Genomic DNA, 17394 nt, shown 5'->3' on the forward strand with positions numbered 1-17394 from the left:
AGACTTTCTCAGTAACAAAAAGATAATTCAGATGAGATCAGGCCCAGACAGAGTTGTATGGCCATAGACAAAAAGATAATTCCGTGGAAATTAGCAACTTTTGAACGGAATTATAGTGAAAATGCTACATAAACTTGTGGATTAGAACACAAACAGAACATAGAGAATATGTAGGTTTTAATGATTACATTAGAAAATTAGAAAGACTGGAAATGAACAAGCTAAGCATTTATCCAGAAACTATAAAAAGAAGAGAATAAAACCAAAGACTGTAGAAGGAAGCAAATAATAAAAATAGGAGAGCTGGTATGAGTAAAATAGAGAATAAACAGAATGATTAATTATCCCAGGAATTTCTTTGAAAAGACAATGGCGTTGACAGCCTCAGAGACTCATCAAAAAAGAGAAGGCATAAATAATCAATAACAGGAAAATTAAGCTATCATTAGCTATTAGGAACAATCTCACGTTAGCAAATTAGAAAATGTAGACTGGATAAATTATGATGTCTTATCTTTATCATAAATAAAAACTCTGTTCTTAACAATTCTTATGCCAAAAAATAGGGGGAATCCTTGACTCCTTTCTTCCTCCCATCCCACATCTAATCTTAGCAAATCTCGAGGGCTCTCCAAATTCAACTACCTTTCTACTGCCACTTCTCTTTTGATTTGGTCCTCATTACTTCTCCCCTAGATTCACATTCCATCAGGATTCTCACATGTCTTCTTGTCTCTCTTTTCTCCCCTATGGAGTCCACTCTCTACACAGTAACTTGAGTGTAAGAAAAGTCAAGGTAACTCACTCCTTTCCTCAAAACTCTAATAGTTTCCTGCCTGAAGTCAGAGTAAAGGCTCACGTTATTAGACCGTGTGCGGTGAATCACGCTTGTAATCCCAGCACTTTGGGAGGCTGACGGTGGTGGATCATGAAGTCAGGAGTTCAAGACCAGCCTGGTCAACATGGTGAAACCCTGTCTTATTAAAAAAAAAAAAGAAAAGGAAAAAAAAAATATATATATATATATATATAAATTAGCTGGGTGTGGTGGCATGTACCTGTAATCTCAGCTACTAGGGAGGCTGAGGCAGGAGAATAGTTTGAACCTATGAGATGGAGGTTGCAGTGAGCCAAGATCGTGGTACTGCACTCCAGCCTGGGCAACAGAGCAAGACTCCATCTCAAAACAAATTTTAAAAAGCTCAAGTTATTCTAGTGACCTGAAAGGATCTGGCCCCTTGTTGCCTGTCTTACTCTTCACTCCATCTCTCTTTCAGTCGTACTGGCTCACTTTCTATTTTCTCTATTTGGAGATATCTTACTACAGATACCTGTTTGACTAATTCTCTGAGTTTCTTTAGATTTTTCCTCATAGGTCATCTTGTTACAGAGATTTTTCATAACCCTTAGCTTCAAATTATTAACACTCTTGTCATTGCCCAATATCTTCTATCGACTTTCCCTGTCTGATATTTCTCTCCTTTTAATATGTAAAAGTATCTAACATATCTTTTTACTTGGTTTTTATTTATCTCACTTGGAACAGAAAATAATCTCCTCAAGAATAAGGATATTTTTCCCTGCTTTATCCCAGTACTTAGAATAGTGCCTGGCATGTGGTAGCCACTTGATAAATATTTGTCAGATGGATGAATTCATGAAAAATTAAGCTAAGTACAGAATGAGAGTGGGGAAGAATATCATTCTGTGACAAAGGAAGAGAATACACCTGTACTGAGGGGAAATTTGGTACCTCTGTGCTGAGGGAAAACGTGGTACCTCTGAGGAGTTTTAACCTTCATTTTTCCCAAAACATAAAAGCTACGAGAATACCAGGTAAAACTAGAAAGACAGCCAGGAACCAACCAGATCATGTTGTGGGCTATATTCAGAGTTTCGCTTTTCCTTTCAAACCTTTTAGAAGGTTTGGAGCGAGAGTGTGGATTGATACCTTTGAATATCAATCTCAGACCACAGTCTTTGTGGAGAGTGTGTTACAGACATGGGACAGAAGAGCAAGGGCAGACCATATAATATGATTGGACAGGAAAGTAGCCATCAAGAGAATGGATGGATTTGAGAAAGATTTAGAAGGTAAAGAACAGGTCTTCAGAGATGAGCTGACTATTGGTTGTTTCCTATCTGGGAATGTATATATGCTTTTTAGTTAAGTAGCAGTTAAGTGCTGTTTGATTCATCTGGACATATGGTTTTTAGCCATATGTCCAAATGGATTTACTTTTATTTTTAATTCAAATTCAGATGTTAAGTAAATGGCAATGTGTTTGAACAAGAATATTTTCTATGTATGTTAGATTTAGGACTAGACCACATATACCAGTTAAGACTATTGACTGGTAGGTATGTCTTGACATTTACTAGTAATGTAGATGTTTTATTAGCAATGTGCTAAGGCTTATTCTTGGTCAGAATTCTTGTATTTACTAAAAACAACCTTTGCATGTAAAAGTGTCACTCTTATAGTTGACTTGTTTATCTGAGCACTGTTTATTATATTTGAACTGATGTTAGCTTACTGTGTTTAAAGGTAATAAAATGTTCATGCTGCATTATCACTCATTTTACTGTAACTCTCACTTCTGTATAGAATTAACAAAAGAAGACTTAAAAATTGATGTTGGGATGTATTTCAATATAGTCTGTGTTTTTAAAAAACTTCTTAAAGGGCCAGACACAGTTGGGAGGCTGAGGCCGGGGAGCATCACTGGCCCAGGAGTAAAAGACTAGGCTAGGCAGCGTAGTGAGGCCCTATTTCTATGGAAAATAAAAAGAAATTAGCCAGGCCTTGTGGCATGTACCTGTAGTCCCAGCCATTTAGGATGCTGACGGAGGAGGATCATGTAAGCCTAGGAGTTCAAGGCAGCAGTGAGCTATGATTATGCCACTGTGCTCCAGCCTGGACAACAGAGCAAGACACCACTCTCAAAGGGAAAAAAAATCATTGCCAAAACATTTTTTGCTGATAGTTGTAAGATTAGTGAGCCTCAGTTTTTGTCGCTTTATAAGGCAGCCTTTCTCAACTGAGTTCCAGAAAAGAGTAACGCCTGATTCTTACTGCTCTAAAGTATCCACAGTTTATATAGTTAACTTTTCTCCTGTGATTCCAGAGTGGTTCTTGTTACATACCATCCTTGGGAAAATTAACAAAATACTCACTTAAATCATTTTCTGTGTTTTTGGTTCAACATTTTGAGTCTCCATTGAGAAAGGCTGTTAAGAAGTTAACTTTATTCTCCACCAGTTGGGAAGAATGCAGATTTACCTGCCTTGTGCTTAAGGCTGCAGTAAAACTAAAGCCTGTGTGATTTTTAATTAAACTCTAGCTTGATAATCTTCACAAATAGAATATTTGGTTTAAGTTTTTACACATAAAAATCTAAGGGAATGCTGACAATGAAGCACTTGGTTTTCAACTTTAAAGAAGTTACATAGTAAACATTTCTTAGTGTTCTACCTCACTACTCCCAGTTTGTTTGTTTTTTTTAGTTAATTAATTGTTTATTTTGAGACAGAGTTTCACTCCTATTGCCCAGGCTGGAGTGCAGTGGTGCTATCTCAGCTCACTGCAACCTCCACTTCCCGGGTTCAAGCAATTCTCCTGCCTCAGCCTCCCTAGAGCTGGGATTACAGGCATGTGCCACCATGCCTGGACAGTTTTTGTATTTTTAATAGAAATGGGTGTTCACCATGTTGGCTAGGCTGGTCTTGAACTCCCAGCCTCAGGTGATCCACCCACCTGAGCACCAATCCCAAAGTGCTGGGATTACAGGCTTAAGCCACCACACCTAGCCTAACTCCCAGTTTTTTTAATCCATCCTCTTCAAAGAACTGACTAAATGGTGATTTTTTTTTTCTAATATTAGCCCTTCGTTCATGGCCTGTAGTTTCTATATAAAGGAAAATAACTCTTCATTTTGTGGCCCCTAAGTAAAATTTAGAGAAAAAATGTTTATTGACTTTCTATTCCTTTTTTATACATTTAGTAAGACCTCATCAAATGTGTTGCTTTGCATATCTTAACTAAGGATTTTATAGTAAAGTATAAATAGCTGTGTTTTCTGGTTGACAAAAATACAAATGCAAAGAAAAATAAATATGCATATTTTTATAATAAGTGCTTTCATTAGTAAACATTTATTTTAATGTTATTTAGGCTATCAAGTACTAGCTCCAACTGCCTATTATGATCAGACTGGTGCCTTAGTGGTTGGCCCTGGAGCAAGGACTGGCCTTGGAGCTCCAGTTCGATTAATGGCTCCAACACCTGTTTTAATTAGTTCAGCGGCAGCACAAGCTGGTAAGTATAACTGATATTTTTAGGATACATTTTTCTGGTGTTGAGATATGATTTTTAAAATACAGAATAATTTTCTGGGTGGTTTAAAGAAGTATCTGAAATTTATTTTACAGCAGCAGCAGCAGCAGCTGGAGGAACTGCAAGTAGCCTTACAGGCAGCACAAATGGTCTGTTTCGGCCACTTGGCACTCAGCCACCACAGCAGCAGCAACAACAGCAGCCAAGCACTAATCTGCAATCTAATTCATTTTATGGAAGTAGTTCTTTGACTAATAGCTCCCAGAGTAGTTCTTTATTTTCTCATGGACCTGGTCAACCTGGAAGTACATCTCTTGGCTTTGGAAGTGGTAACTCTTTGGGTGCTGCTATAGGCTCAGCCCTCAGTGGATTCGGGTCATCAGGTAAGTTTGTTTTTACGATGTGTGTACTCTGCTAAGTGGAAGGAGGTATATGAGTGTGTTTAACTTTAAAATAAGCAATAATAACATGTAGTTTAGGAAGGACAGGAATAAAATACCAGACTACTGGTTTAATTTTGTAGGGAAAAAAAAGATCCTGCAGATCTTCTCAACACTTACCAATTTTTAACTCACTACAGGCAGCCCGTTCTTTACTCATATATAATACATTTCCTTTTCCCCCTGGCTCTAGGAACTGATTACATAATTTTTGTTTTAGTAAGGTTTATTTGGGTCAATATATTATTTACTAATTATTAGCTCATCTTCATTCACTACATAATGTTTGTGGAGGTATATTTTGCCATCTTAAATTTTTCATATTTTAAAGCAGTTATCTTTGTGTGCTTATTAGATGGTTTATTCTTATTAAATTCTGGTAGTTTATTAGCTTTTGATTTGGCGTAATATAAAAAATACATATGTATGTGTATAAATAATGAAATGTTCTAAACAGAATCCCCTAAGAAACTACCGGTATAGTTACATTTTTTTGGATTAAATAAGTTAGCCTTTGTCACTAGAAATTTACTGAAAAGGTATCTTATTCATATATCTTAGCTTTATATAATAACACTTAAGAAATCAAAATTTTAAGTAACTTCACAAAATAAATAATTGACCCACTCAAACTGGTTCCTAGATCCTGTGATACAGGAACCAAGTGAAATTGGAGGACGCCCACGTTGACTTCTTGTTGATAACACGTGGTATGTTCTGTGAGGTTTCCACAGTACTTGGGAAGCAGGGATAAAACAGCTGACCCAGTTCTAGTGGTGCAATTGGCAGCCTTTTCTTCATGAGGATAGGGCTATTTGGACCTCAAGAGATTTTGTTTCTATAACATAACTTGCTACAATCCTTAATATCTGTTTCTCATCTCTTTTTCTACCACATCAAGTTATTATATTATTTTCTGGTGTGGAAAATGGCAGAACTAATACATGCCAGGCATTATTAACAATGCTTGCCAGTTTTCTAAGGGAGTGTCTTCTGAACTTTCATCATTCATATATACAGGAAGGATGGTCTAGAACAGCCATAAATTTTTAGATGCAAAATCTTTTTTCATTTATTATAATGAAATATAATAAGCAAATATCATACCTGACTGACTTAAAATTATGTAAAGACTGTGCGTAAGAACTTCTATGGGAAAATCAGTGAACATAGGGATTGTTAAATCTTTTTTGTACTTGTTTTTTTCATTGCTTTTGGAGTTTTGTATCTCTCTGTCCACCTCATGCACTCTCATAGAGCTCATTCCTTGTTTCTAATACAATTGGGACATTTACCCCAAAGAATCCTAAATATTCTGAGAAAAACTGAAAGAACAAGTAACATAAAAAAACAAACTTGTGGAAATAGTTTCTAAACTATAAATGATAGGCCCTAACTAATCCAGAAAAAAGAGAGCATTGATTAAACCCCATGTTTCCTTTCTCACGTAGTATGTCACTGATGTCTGATAAAACTCCTACTCAGTTCTTTCAAATTTCCATTTGTTTCTTAGTTAAGGCTATTTTTCCCCTTTAAGGAATTGATTGACATGAATATTTTGTCCCCTGCAGATGCCCTGTTTGCCCAGAACTAACCTTCACACCTCCATTATTTACAAGCGTGGCTTATAATTCTGACTCCAATCTATACAAGCTTCATTTTACCTTGCTTTAGAGAGCATTAATGATGGCCACCCCTGAATGCCAGTGAAGAGTCCATCATCTCCCTCCTCTTTGGCATTTTTTGGGAATTTATTCAGGTGCCACGCATACGGACTCTTACACATTTGCTCATGGCCTTCTCACATTATGACAATTACATACTTACATGAGATCTAAAACATATGGTTGTGTGCCTGTATACACATGTACAAGTAACATACACTGTCATTCTCTTACCTCTATGATGAAATTGTTAATGTTTAACAGTGTTAAATACCCCATTTTATGATATAGTTGGCCAGGAAGCCTAACCATTGTAACATATAATTAAATCATCTTTTCTATGACCTGTTATTTTTTTTTAAAGTGCTGTTACAATTGAAAGTTTGTAATTTAGCCCTTTTTACACAGTCAGTGAATTATTAGCAGTCTGTCTAGACTCTTAGATATTTTAGGTACACTTTGGTTCATATTTCATAGTCATATTGTTGGAGATAATTTAGGCATATAGTAAAACTTAAAGAGCCAGCTTCTTTATGTTTAAGGTTATTTCTGAATTATTTTAAAATGCTTGGCTTGGCTTTTCCTTTTTGGAGGAAAATAATATTGCATGTGTCAAAACTGGTTTCTCGGATTATTTGTCAAGGGAATAATAATACTGCTGCTCTCATTAGAGAGTGGTTGTCTTTTTTATTGTCAAATTGTTTTATGAAATAAATAGAAATTTAAAATTAGCCATATTTTAGGAAAATCACTTTGACAGTGTCCTTTTAAATTAGCATAGTTAATACAGCATACATTGCCAGTTTTGCCAAAACCAACTGAAAAACAGCTGTTTATTACATGTGTTTATAATTTATTTTTGCTATAAAAATACATACAGACACCTAATATTTTCTTACTGTGATATCTTAAAATGTAAAATTTCCAACAAAACATGGTCAGTCTCAAACTGCATTGGCTGGTATAAAAGGTTGAATAGCATTATAATCTTTTGCCTAATGTGGTAGCATAAGCCTGGTTTTTTTTACCCCTTTATAGAATTTTGAATTTGGCAAAACCAACGTAATTAAGTTTTCTGTCTCTATTATGCTCTTACCTTGGTCAACCTACGAAGTACTCTCCTTAATTTTTTTCTTCATACTCTGTGACCTACCTATATATGACTTGTGATTAAATAAGATTTAACAGAAACTTACAAATTCCTTGAAAAGCTTTGCCATATTGGTCCGAATAGAGCTTGTCATTTAAAAATTTATTTGGCAGGTTCAGAAATGTAGTTTGAAAAAAAAACCCTCCAAAGCCCAACCAAAAAAAAAAAAGAAAAAAGAAATGTAGTTTGAAATTCTCTTAGATGTAAAAGTTATTCCATTAAAGAGGCTAGTGCCTTAGAAATAGGGAGGAAACATACTTGAATATATGGGCTTTAAATGAGACGAGAACTAGAGTTTTGGACAGCCCTTACAGATGCATGCTATGGAATTTGATTATCCAGACAGATGCTAATTAACAGCCAGATCTTGAATAGCTCTTCTGAGCATGTATAGCTCACCGAGACCTACATGGCTTTTATTTTCTGCTCTATAAAAGGAAGAAGGATTAGAAGGATAATAGTTAAATTTGGTATTAAGTAAAAATTTGGTATGCAGTATATTAAGGGATATGAGGTAAGAGAAATTGTGTATTATCTAATGACAAAACCTCATCAGCCTTGAGTAAGGGGCTCAGGAGGCATTATTGGCATCTTCAGAATGAAAGTCTTGTGGGTTAAGTGAAAGCATATCTTTGATTTGATAACAGTTGAGAGCTATTAATTTTCTAAAAGAAAGTTTAGTTATTTGTAATGTAGTTGGAGAACAAGGGAGAATGTGTAGTGTGAAAAATACTGTGGAGTTAACTGCTATCTGTATTTCACAACTGATTAATATTCGGGCCAATATGGACTTAAAGGGCTATGTTTTAAACACAACTAGAAGACAAATTGAATGGTGAAGGAAATGTACTAATATTTCATTTATTCGTATAGTATTTTCTTGGCATTGAGTTAAAGTCTAAGAAGGAGGTTTCAGAGATTAGGATACTACCAGAATTTAAACTTAATGAAATTTAATCTCTAGCATGTCCTAATGCAGACAACTTGCAATTCCAGGGTTTATAAATCATACCAGGGTATTAAAGCACAGTAATCATATGTGTCAGTGGTAAATATGGGTGAAATAATGAAACATATGACTGCTCTGTTAAGTATTTGGTTCTTTATTGGGGTGCATTTATACCCTTTTATGATTAACAAGTTAGTATATATAGTTATCACAGTAATTATCTTCTCCAAAATGTTTCTAAAAATAATTATTGTGATCACTTCTGTTATTGCCCAGCGAGAGTTGGGGATAGGTTTTTTTCAGTTAACACTGTATGTAATTAGGGTTTTTTTTATTTCTTCTTCAGTTGGCAGTTCTGCAAGTAGTAGTGCCACAAGGAGAGAGTCTCTATCTACTAGCTCTGACTTGTACAAAAGATCTAGTAGCAGCCTAGCACCCATAGGGCAACCATTTTACAATAGTCTGGGATTTTCCTCCTCTCCAAGTCCAATAGGCATGCCTCTGCCAAGCCAAACTCCAGGACATTCACTTACGCCACCGCCATCACTTTCATCACATGGATCCTCATCCAGTTTGCATTTAGGTAAAAAAAAAAACAAAACCCTTTTTATTTGTATGTATACATGTATGTGTGTTTGTGTGTGTGTTTATAATATATGTAAAATATTTAATGTTGGATAAAACATGCCAAATTGCTTTTGCTTTTAGATATTAGCCTTTTGAAAAAGTTCTACTTTCCCGAAATTCAAAGTGAGGGTCTAATGTACAATAAGGTAAAGACCCCCTATTGTTTCTTATGTTTCTTTTATGAAATATAATGGTGTGTTTTTTTCTTGTCTGTGCTTTTGATTTGTGTGTTTTAGAGCATCTGAAAAGTCAACTATTTAAACATGATAGTGAAAGAGAAATTTCACTATCAAAAGATTTGCACACCATAAGAAAAGCATTAGTTACATAGCTACTGAACTAGGTTAGTACACTGGTTTTTTGCTTTGGTTTTTTAATACCTGGCCATTTTACCAGAGAGTTATTTCAATGGATTTGAATTTAGTATATTTGTGACTTAAGGAAGCTTATGGGCTTGGGCCATATACTTCTCTTACTTTTGGATATGTTAAAGAAAAAAAAATGTTTTGGGCTTGTTGTACCCCTGAAGTTGGAGCATTGAGAACTTTGTTTATATTTGTATATTAAAATTGTTCCTATTCCCAAATTATTAAATTGGTGGTTACCTTGTTTCACTCTCCAGGATGTATTTATCCATGTAGATAGTACGTTTTGAAGGGTTTTCGACATCAGAGGCTGTGTATGAATCCCTATCTTGTCAAAGAAATTATTTTTTTAAAACTTTGGATTTTTATAATTTTAGTTATTCAGCTGAGACTGAGGGATTCTATTGCCAACTTTTATGTGTTTGGAAAGATTTAAATCAGCTTACGTTTTGAAAAGTAATGCTACTTTAAGCAGATGTACTGAAAGTTAGTGGTTATGTTTGACTGCCCCCCTCCAATTATATGGCTATAGCTTAAAAAAAAAAAACTCATTAATACAATAAATGTCCATGTAACAAAGGTATCTGTTGCAATGTTCATTTTGATTTACGTTATTGCACCGTGGGCTAGATTTATTTTTTAATGATTCTGATCCTTTACCCCAAATTTTGGGCCTTGGCTCATTTGGGGATACTGAACATATACAACCAATTAATTTATTCAAATGGAGCCCTAAGATCCACTTTCTAGCACTAAATGTGTAGACATACTAATCTTTAGCCTAATACCTTTCTTCATTTATCAATTTTTAGTCACAGGAGCTGCTCAGCTCCTGATTTCTGTTATTACTGCTCAGGCATCCTCTCCGACCCCCTCCGCTTTCATAAGACATACCTATGAAATGGACACAAAAATTTGGAACATAACAAACCTAAGATTAGATCTATCATAACTGTTTTCTGTTTTATCGTTAAGATTTTATTTGTCATGTCCTGTCATCTTTTCATGGGTAAGTTTCAGATCAGATTCTTGTTCACTTCTTCCTGCTGTGTTGTGCTTTAGTGCCTGTTTAAATGGCAGTAAATATGGTTCTACATAGCTTGCTTAGAAATTGGATAGCAATGACTTTTTAGATGTCTCTATGATTAAACAGCAGTCTAGACATGCTTCTCTGCCTTTTTTAGATGGTAAGGAAACCAGCCTAATAATAGATGCTTAGGGAAGGAATTCTGGTCAATTGTGGGAAATAATCACCACTGGGCCAGCAGTTCTGTGTTACAGACTAACAACTTCAGCTTGAAATCTGATATTTTAATACACCTCTGATTGGAATTAGTAATTATCTGTGTTATTTTCTTTTTGTGACCCCCAGTTTCCCATAGCTTGACTGGCAACATTGTTAACAACAAATAGAGTCAGACTAGGTTGAAAATAACTTATGAAGGATTTCATAAATTTTCTCTTTGCATACTGTTCATGGAAACAGTTTACTCTGCACTTCCCTGTGAATGAATCATGATGCAAGGCTTTCATGCTATCAGATCAAAAAAAAAAAGAAGAAAAATATTTTAATTCTGTATCCATGAAGTGGATTTCTTTATGAATCAAGTCTCAGGGCTGATGGTATACAATATCTATGGAAATGGAATTTGCATATTTTTAAAGTAATTTTACGGAGATCACATATCAAGAATATGAAATCATAAGATAGAGATAAGTTCTCTCAATTCTCATTTGAACTGGTTAGAATTAATTCCAGGTTATTTTCCTGGGAGATTTTATTTTAAGATGTGAATGTTAAAACCATTACACTTACCTGTGAGGCTTGAGATCTGCATTCTCAAAGTTGTTCCTTTGTTAGTGTTAGCTATTTTGAGATTCACAGAAAACGCCTAATAGCAAGATTCTGTACTATCTTTCAAAAAAAAAAAGTTTTCATTTTTTAAGGTAGTAGGCATTTAACCTACTGACTAATAAATCACTTTTTGATTGAAGTGTAAGAATTTCAGTGCATAGTTTTGGGGTGTTGAATTTTTTTATAAAAATCTAAAATACTTGTTCAAATTTGCAACTCTGTTGCTTATTTGAATATATTAAAGTTAGATGCATGAACAAATAATTTTATTTTCCCATTTTTTATTGTGTAATATCAGATTCTATTTCTAAAACAACTACAGTATATCATACATTTTTGAATTATTTCTTATTAACTCTAATCTCCCTAATTGACTTAAGGGTCTTTAACAACTGTTATATTTGAATCACAGTCGAAATGAGGTTCATACATTGCATTTGTTTGATGTGTCTTTTATTGTGTAATTGTTTGTTGTTCATCTTCTTTCCCCTTTTCCATTTAAAATTTGATGAAGAAACTTTGTTGATTTTCCCACACTTGATATTACTGATTGCTTCCCCATAGTGGTATTTAAAATGTTCCTGTATCAGGCTGGGCGCGGTGGCTCAAGCCTGTAATCCCAGCACTTTGGGAGGCCGAGGTGGGTGGATCACGAGGTCAAGAGATCAAGACCATCCTGGTCAACATGGTGAAACCCCGTCTCTACTAAAAATACAAAAAATTAGCTGGGCACAGTGGTGCGTGCCTGTAATCCCAGCTACTCGGGAGGCTGAGGCAGGAGAATTGCCTGAACCCAGGAGGCAGAGGTTGCGGTGAGCTGAGATTGCGCCATTGCACTCCAGCCTGGGTAACAAGAGTGAAACTCCATCTCAAAAAAAAAAAATGTTCCTCTATCTCTTCTGTAAAGTGGAATTCGATCTAGAGGCTTCGTCAGATAGTTTATGGTTTGGTTGGTTTATTTTCACAACATGGGGTTCCCTTACTTTTTGTTACACCATATCAGGAGACACATGTCTGGTTGTCTTCATTTTGAGATGACCAACCTGATCCACCTAATGGTTTTAGCAGCCTTTGGTGATTAATTTTTTTTCCCAGAGGTTGCGAAAATGGTGATGCATTAATTGTGTCTTTCTTTCATCATTTATCTGGAACTTTGAAGAAGATTAACTATCCTTCATCAGTTGTGAGGTTACCCTGAAAGACAGTTCATGTAAGAATCAGAATAATGCATGATCCTTTCCTTTACTTTCTAGAACAATGTTGGTACCCTAGCAACTTTTTAAGGTGACTTGTGGTTTAATATTAAATATTGAGTTATTTTTTCACATTGTATTTTCTCACATCTATAGGATGGGGCAGTGTACCTGCAGTTGTTTTTTTACATCATTGTCTAGGATAGAAGTCAGCATCTTTTTTTTTTTTTTTTTAATAAAAATTGTGGGAAATAATTATCACTGGGCTGGCAGTTTTGCATTTTAGACTGACAGCTTCAGCTCCTTGTGAAGAACATTAAATATTTTTATAATATTACCTTATTTTTCTACCTGGAGCTAGCTGGCTAGTTGTTTCCGTTTCCTTTCTTTTTCTTCTTCTAATAACACTTAAAATACAGTGTTGATACATTTTTTTTTTTTACTCCAGTCTTTATGCTCATAGTAATCTGATTGATTTGGAACTTACTGGGGATAAAGAAGTGTTTGTATTTTTGTTATTTAACTTAGGCTTTGACAAACTAGGGACTTCTTACCCTGTACTTCCTCGGTTTTGAACTTTTTTTTCTTTTCTTAAGAGAAAGGGTGCTAAAGTGTAATGTGAACTTTGAACTCAGTAAAATTCATTGAAATTCTGAAGGGACTATCAATTCTGCAGATTTTTTAATGTCATGCATTCAGCAAGTAAATGACTGTGCTTTAGTTTGTTGTGGATTATAGAATTTCATAACCTGTCTTTTCTCCCGTTTACAGAAAATTTTAATAACAGGCAAGATATTTTAAACTTTCAGAGTTTAAATTACTGGCCTTTGGCAGACTTAGTCGTGTGCTTCTCTTATAATAAAATATTTTAAAAAGTAAAATTAATATGGCCAAGTTGATAGGCCACTTACCATTTTTCTGAGTTTCACATGTTATCATTAATGAAAGCAAAAAACAATATAAATTATTTGAAATGTTTACTGAAAATAGTATTATCCTCTAGCAATTACAGTTCTCTGTAACTGAATAGCATTTGATAGCTTTTTTTTTAAAGCACCTTCATATTCATTATTTCATTTCATCATAATTGTTGGCATAGACTGTCAGAGTGGTTTGTTCATTAAAGATGAAGAAATTAAAGATCAGTTGATTTAGAGACTTTCCCAAACCAGTAAATAACAGAATTAAGACTAGCATCCAATTCTGACTGGTAATACTATTCTTTCTTTTTTCCATTATGCTATCCTTTAGGGAACTGAACAATTTTCCAAAGTATATAAATAACTTATTCTAATTAGCTTCTCAGAATCTAATGATTACCTCTTTACGGTATAAGTTATGCTTTTTTTTGGTTAAGGTATGTATGGGAGTACCAGCTTTTTAGGTTCCTTTCTCAGTTTAGTTATTCTTGAGATTTAGATTAAAATGCTTGTCCAAGCACATATATTATGCATTCCCTAAAATAAGAATATTTGTTAAATCTTAGGCAGGCAATTTAGAGACTGTGTATAGAGCTGCACGCTGTACTCTCATCAGAATCTTACAGGTTCTCATGGTAATATAAATTGAAAAGCAGTTACAACCCTTGGGTAGACCTAGAAGTAGTTTATTTGGTGATGAGTAGGAAATATGAAGAAATTACTGGTTGTATGGAAGAATTTGTGATATTTGTGATGTTTTGGTTTTCTGCATAAAAACGTGTTGATCTTGGTTGTACTTGTTTTGGGTCACTAATGTTTTATTTGTTATCCTTTAATAGCGTTATAAGTGACATTGTGGTTCTAATGTCTGAGGTTTTCACCAGTTAATTTACTTAGTTAAGATGATCACAAACTGAAGACTAGAAAATACTTGATCTGATCCTGTGTTTTGGCATCAGGATCACTCAGGGTACTTGTTTAAAGTGCCTGATAGACTTCACAAGGATTTGAACAGTTTGCAAATGTGCAGCAACAGTTTTTGCTTGTCACAATGATTGTGGGGGTTCTATTGGCATTAAATCCCTGGCAGCCAGATGTACTTTGTATAGTCAGCGCAGAAATAGTTTTGTTGCACTGAAATTTTCAGTAGCCTCCACATGGAGACACTGAATTGAAATAATTTCTAGTTACTGCTAAAAGCTGGTAGAGATTATTTTTAAAATTCTTTTAATCTACCAAGAATTCGCCTCTAATTTACATCATCCCACCATGTGTATAATGTACCCTAAGGATCAAAATGTAGCTTTTAAAATACAGGCAGATGTGCTTCATGAGAGGTTTTCATGTTAGCCAAATAACATGAAAATTAAAGTAGCATATATCTCTTGGGATGGCATTGAAGAATTGTATCTTATATGTAGGGAATATATTCACTGGAGTTGGTTTTGTTGTGATATACTTAGGAATAGATCCAGTGGAAGAAGGGCAGGATCTTTTACATTATAAACTATAAATGCTGATAGAATAAATGGAAAGACACACCGTATTTTAGGTTGAAAGACTCCCTATTATAAGGATACCAGCCTTCTTCTAGTTGGTCTAAAGATTGAATGCTATCAATACAATTAGTTAAGGTTTTAAAAAGAAATTGATAAGCTGATGGATAAATGAAAATGGAGAAGCAGAACCCAAAGTAGTGAAGACAGTTTTGAAAAGCAAAGTTAGAAAACTTAATACTGCCAGATACCAGATCTTAAAAAGCTACAATAAGTAAAACTGTGATACTGGCACAAGTATAGATAAATGGAACAGTGGAACAGAGTAGTGCATCCAGAAATAGACCTACTCATTTAGATCCCTAATGACCAAGTTGCCACTCTAGTGTATGTGAGAAGAATGGTTGTTTCAGTGACTTGGGCTGGGAGTAGTTGAATATCCAAATGAGGGGAAATGAACTTTGATGACTTCTGTTTCATGCCACACATACATACGCACACAAACATGCTTTATTCTAAAAAAAAATTACGTGACTTAAACTTAGGAAGTTAGTAAGAGGCAGAACCAAAATTTTGAGCCCTTGTTTATCAGGCTTATTCCAGATGTTGTACTGCTGCTCAAAGGATGCTTGCTTATTTATTTATTTATTTATTTATTTTTGAGACAGAGTCTCGCTCTGTTGCCCAGGCTGTAGTGCAGTGGCAAAATTTTTGGCTCACTGCAACCTCCACCTCCTGGGTTCAAGCTATTCTCCTGCCTTAGCCTTCTGACTAGGAGGGATTGCAGGTGCCTGCCACAACACCTAGTGAATTCTTGTATTTTTAGTAGAGATAAGGTTTCACCAGGCTATCAAACCTGGTCAGGCTGGTCTCAAACCCCTGACCTCAGGTGATCCACCTGCCATGGTCTCTCAAAGTGTTGGGATGACAGGCGTGAGCCACCACAGCTGGCCAGGATGCTTTTATTTCCAATACCTATCTGAATAAAAGGACCATGTTTCATATGTTTTAAATCTTTGTAAACTTTTTATAAAATTGTAACTAAAATATAATTTAACCATTGTGACTTTGTGGAAAAAGTGAGTTTGTATGTTGGGGTATTGGCTTCTTTGTGGTTTTTTACTTTCTAACAATTGACCTTTAATCCAAATTAAATGCTGTTTACTTTAAGGGTCTTTTAAATATTTCATTACTAATTTTAGGTTAAAGCTGATTAGATAAGAATCTTAGGTACAGTGGCTCACACCTGTAATCCCAGCACTTTGGGAGGCTTAGGCAGGAGGATTGCTTGAGCTCAGGAGTTAAGAGACCAGCCTGCACAATGTGGTAAAACCCTGTCTGTATTAAAAATACAAAAATAACCAGGTGGGGCAGCATGTGCCTGGAGTCCCAGCTACTTGAGAAGTTGAAGCAGGAAGATCACTTGAGCCCAAGAGATGGAGGTTGCAGTAAGCCGACATCATGTCACTGGATTCTAGCCTGGGTGACAGAGCAAGATCCTGTCTCAAAAAAAAAAAAGAAAATCTTATTTGTAATATTTTAAAATATTGTAAATAGGATATAAATAGCATGTTTTAATTACTGAAAGTAATTGTTATTTTTCTATACTTTTTTCAGTCTCCTTTTTAGAATTTTATGTGATTAAAATTTTTACTTACTAGTTCGGTATTGAATACCTATGTTCAATACAATACTGAAGCCGCCTCTGCTTGACTAGGAGAAAAAAACACCATCCTTATTCATTGTCATCGAGTTTGTAGTTATATGGTAAATACCGACAAAAACAGCAGTTACAATATAATGATTGTAATGTTCTTGTCTTATTTCACTTTATTGAATAATTTTATTCTGTAGAAACATAGTGACTCCATTGGAATTACTTTCCTTTATGGGATTTTTGAACCAAAATTGGCACAGATTGGATTATAATAGAATTGTGTCTAGGTTTAGTTTCTCCACTAGATTAGAAACAAAAAAGCCCAGGCCTTTTTCTGCAACTACAAATACTCAGATTTCATTGAATGTTTGGATAATTGAATTTGAGTGGTTTTGTTTCTTTATCAATGAATTTAGTAAGGACACTTCCTTTTTAAAAAATACTTTGTATTCTACATAGATTAGTACTTTAAAGCATTATTTGGCTGTTCTCTATCAGTGTTTTCTTTGTTCAGTGTGCCAGGATCATACCTTTAGAATATTGCGTTATGAAAACAAAGTTTTGACAGTCAGTTGTGGAGTTGTTGTTTTGTGTGTGTGTGTGTGTGTTTTCTGTTTTTTTCTTTCCCAGTTCTTCAGCCCTCTTCCCACCACCACAGTGACCCCGTCAAGAGAGAGAACAAATCTGCCCATAATGTTTGCATAGGATCAGAATTTATCCCAGTATTCATAACTTGTGAAGC

General features: G+C 34.9%; 1 protein-coding gene across 50 annotated transcripts in view; it reads left to right on the forward strand.

Annotated features, from left to right (window-relative positions):
- Positions 1-17394, forward strand: part of PUM2 (pumilio RNA binding family member 2) — a 106783-nt gene that overhangs the window by 63294 nt on the left and 26095 nt on the right. For 28 of the 50 annotated variants that reach the window (XM_078349889.1, XM_078349887.1, XM_017964519.4 and 25 more), the window contains 3 exons: positions 4175-4318; positions 4432-4719; positions 8886-9122. In XM_078349889.1, coding sequence (XP_078206015.1) covers positions 4175-4318; positions 4432-4719; positions 8886-9122 — 669 coding nt within the window. The remainder of the gene's footprint in view (positions 1-4174; positions 4319-4431; positions 4720-8885; positions 9123-17394) is intronic. The other 22 variants (XM_078349902.1, XM_078349909.1, XM_078349907.1 and 19 more) reach the window with 1 other exon arrangement.

This window comes from Callithrix jacchus, chromosome 14 (genome assembly GCF_049354715.1).
Source record: "Callithrix jacchus isolate 240 chromosome 14, calJac240_pri, whole genome shotgun sequence".
Lineage (NCBI taxonomy): Eukaryota > Metazoa > Chordata > Mammalia > Primates > Cebidae > Callithrix > Callithrix jacchus.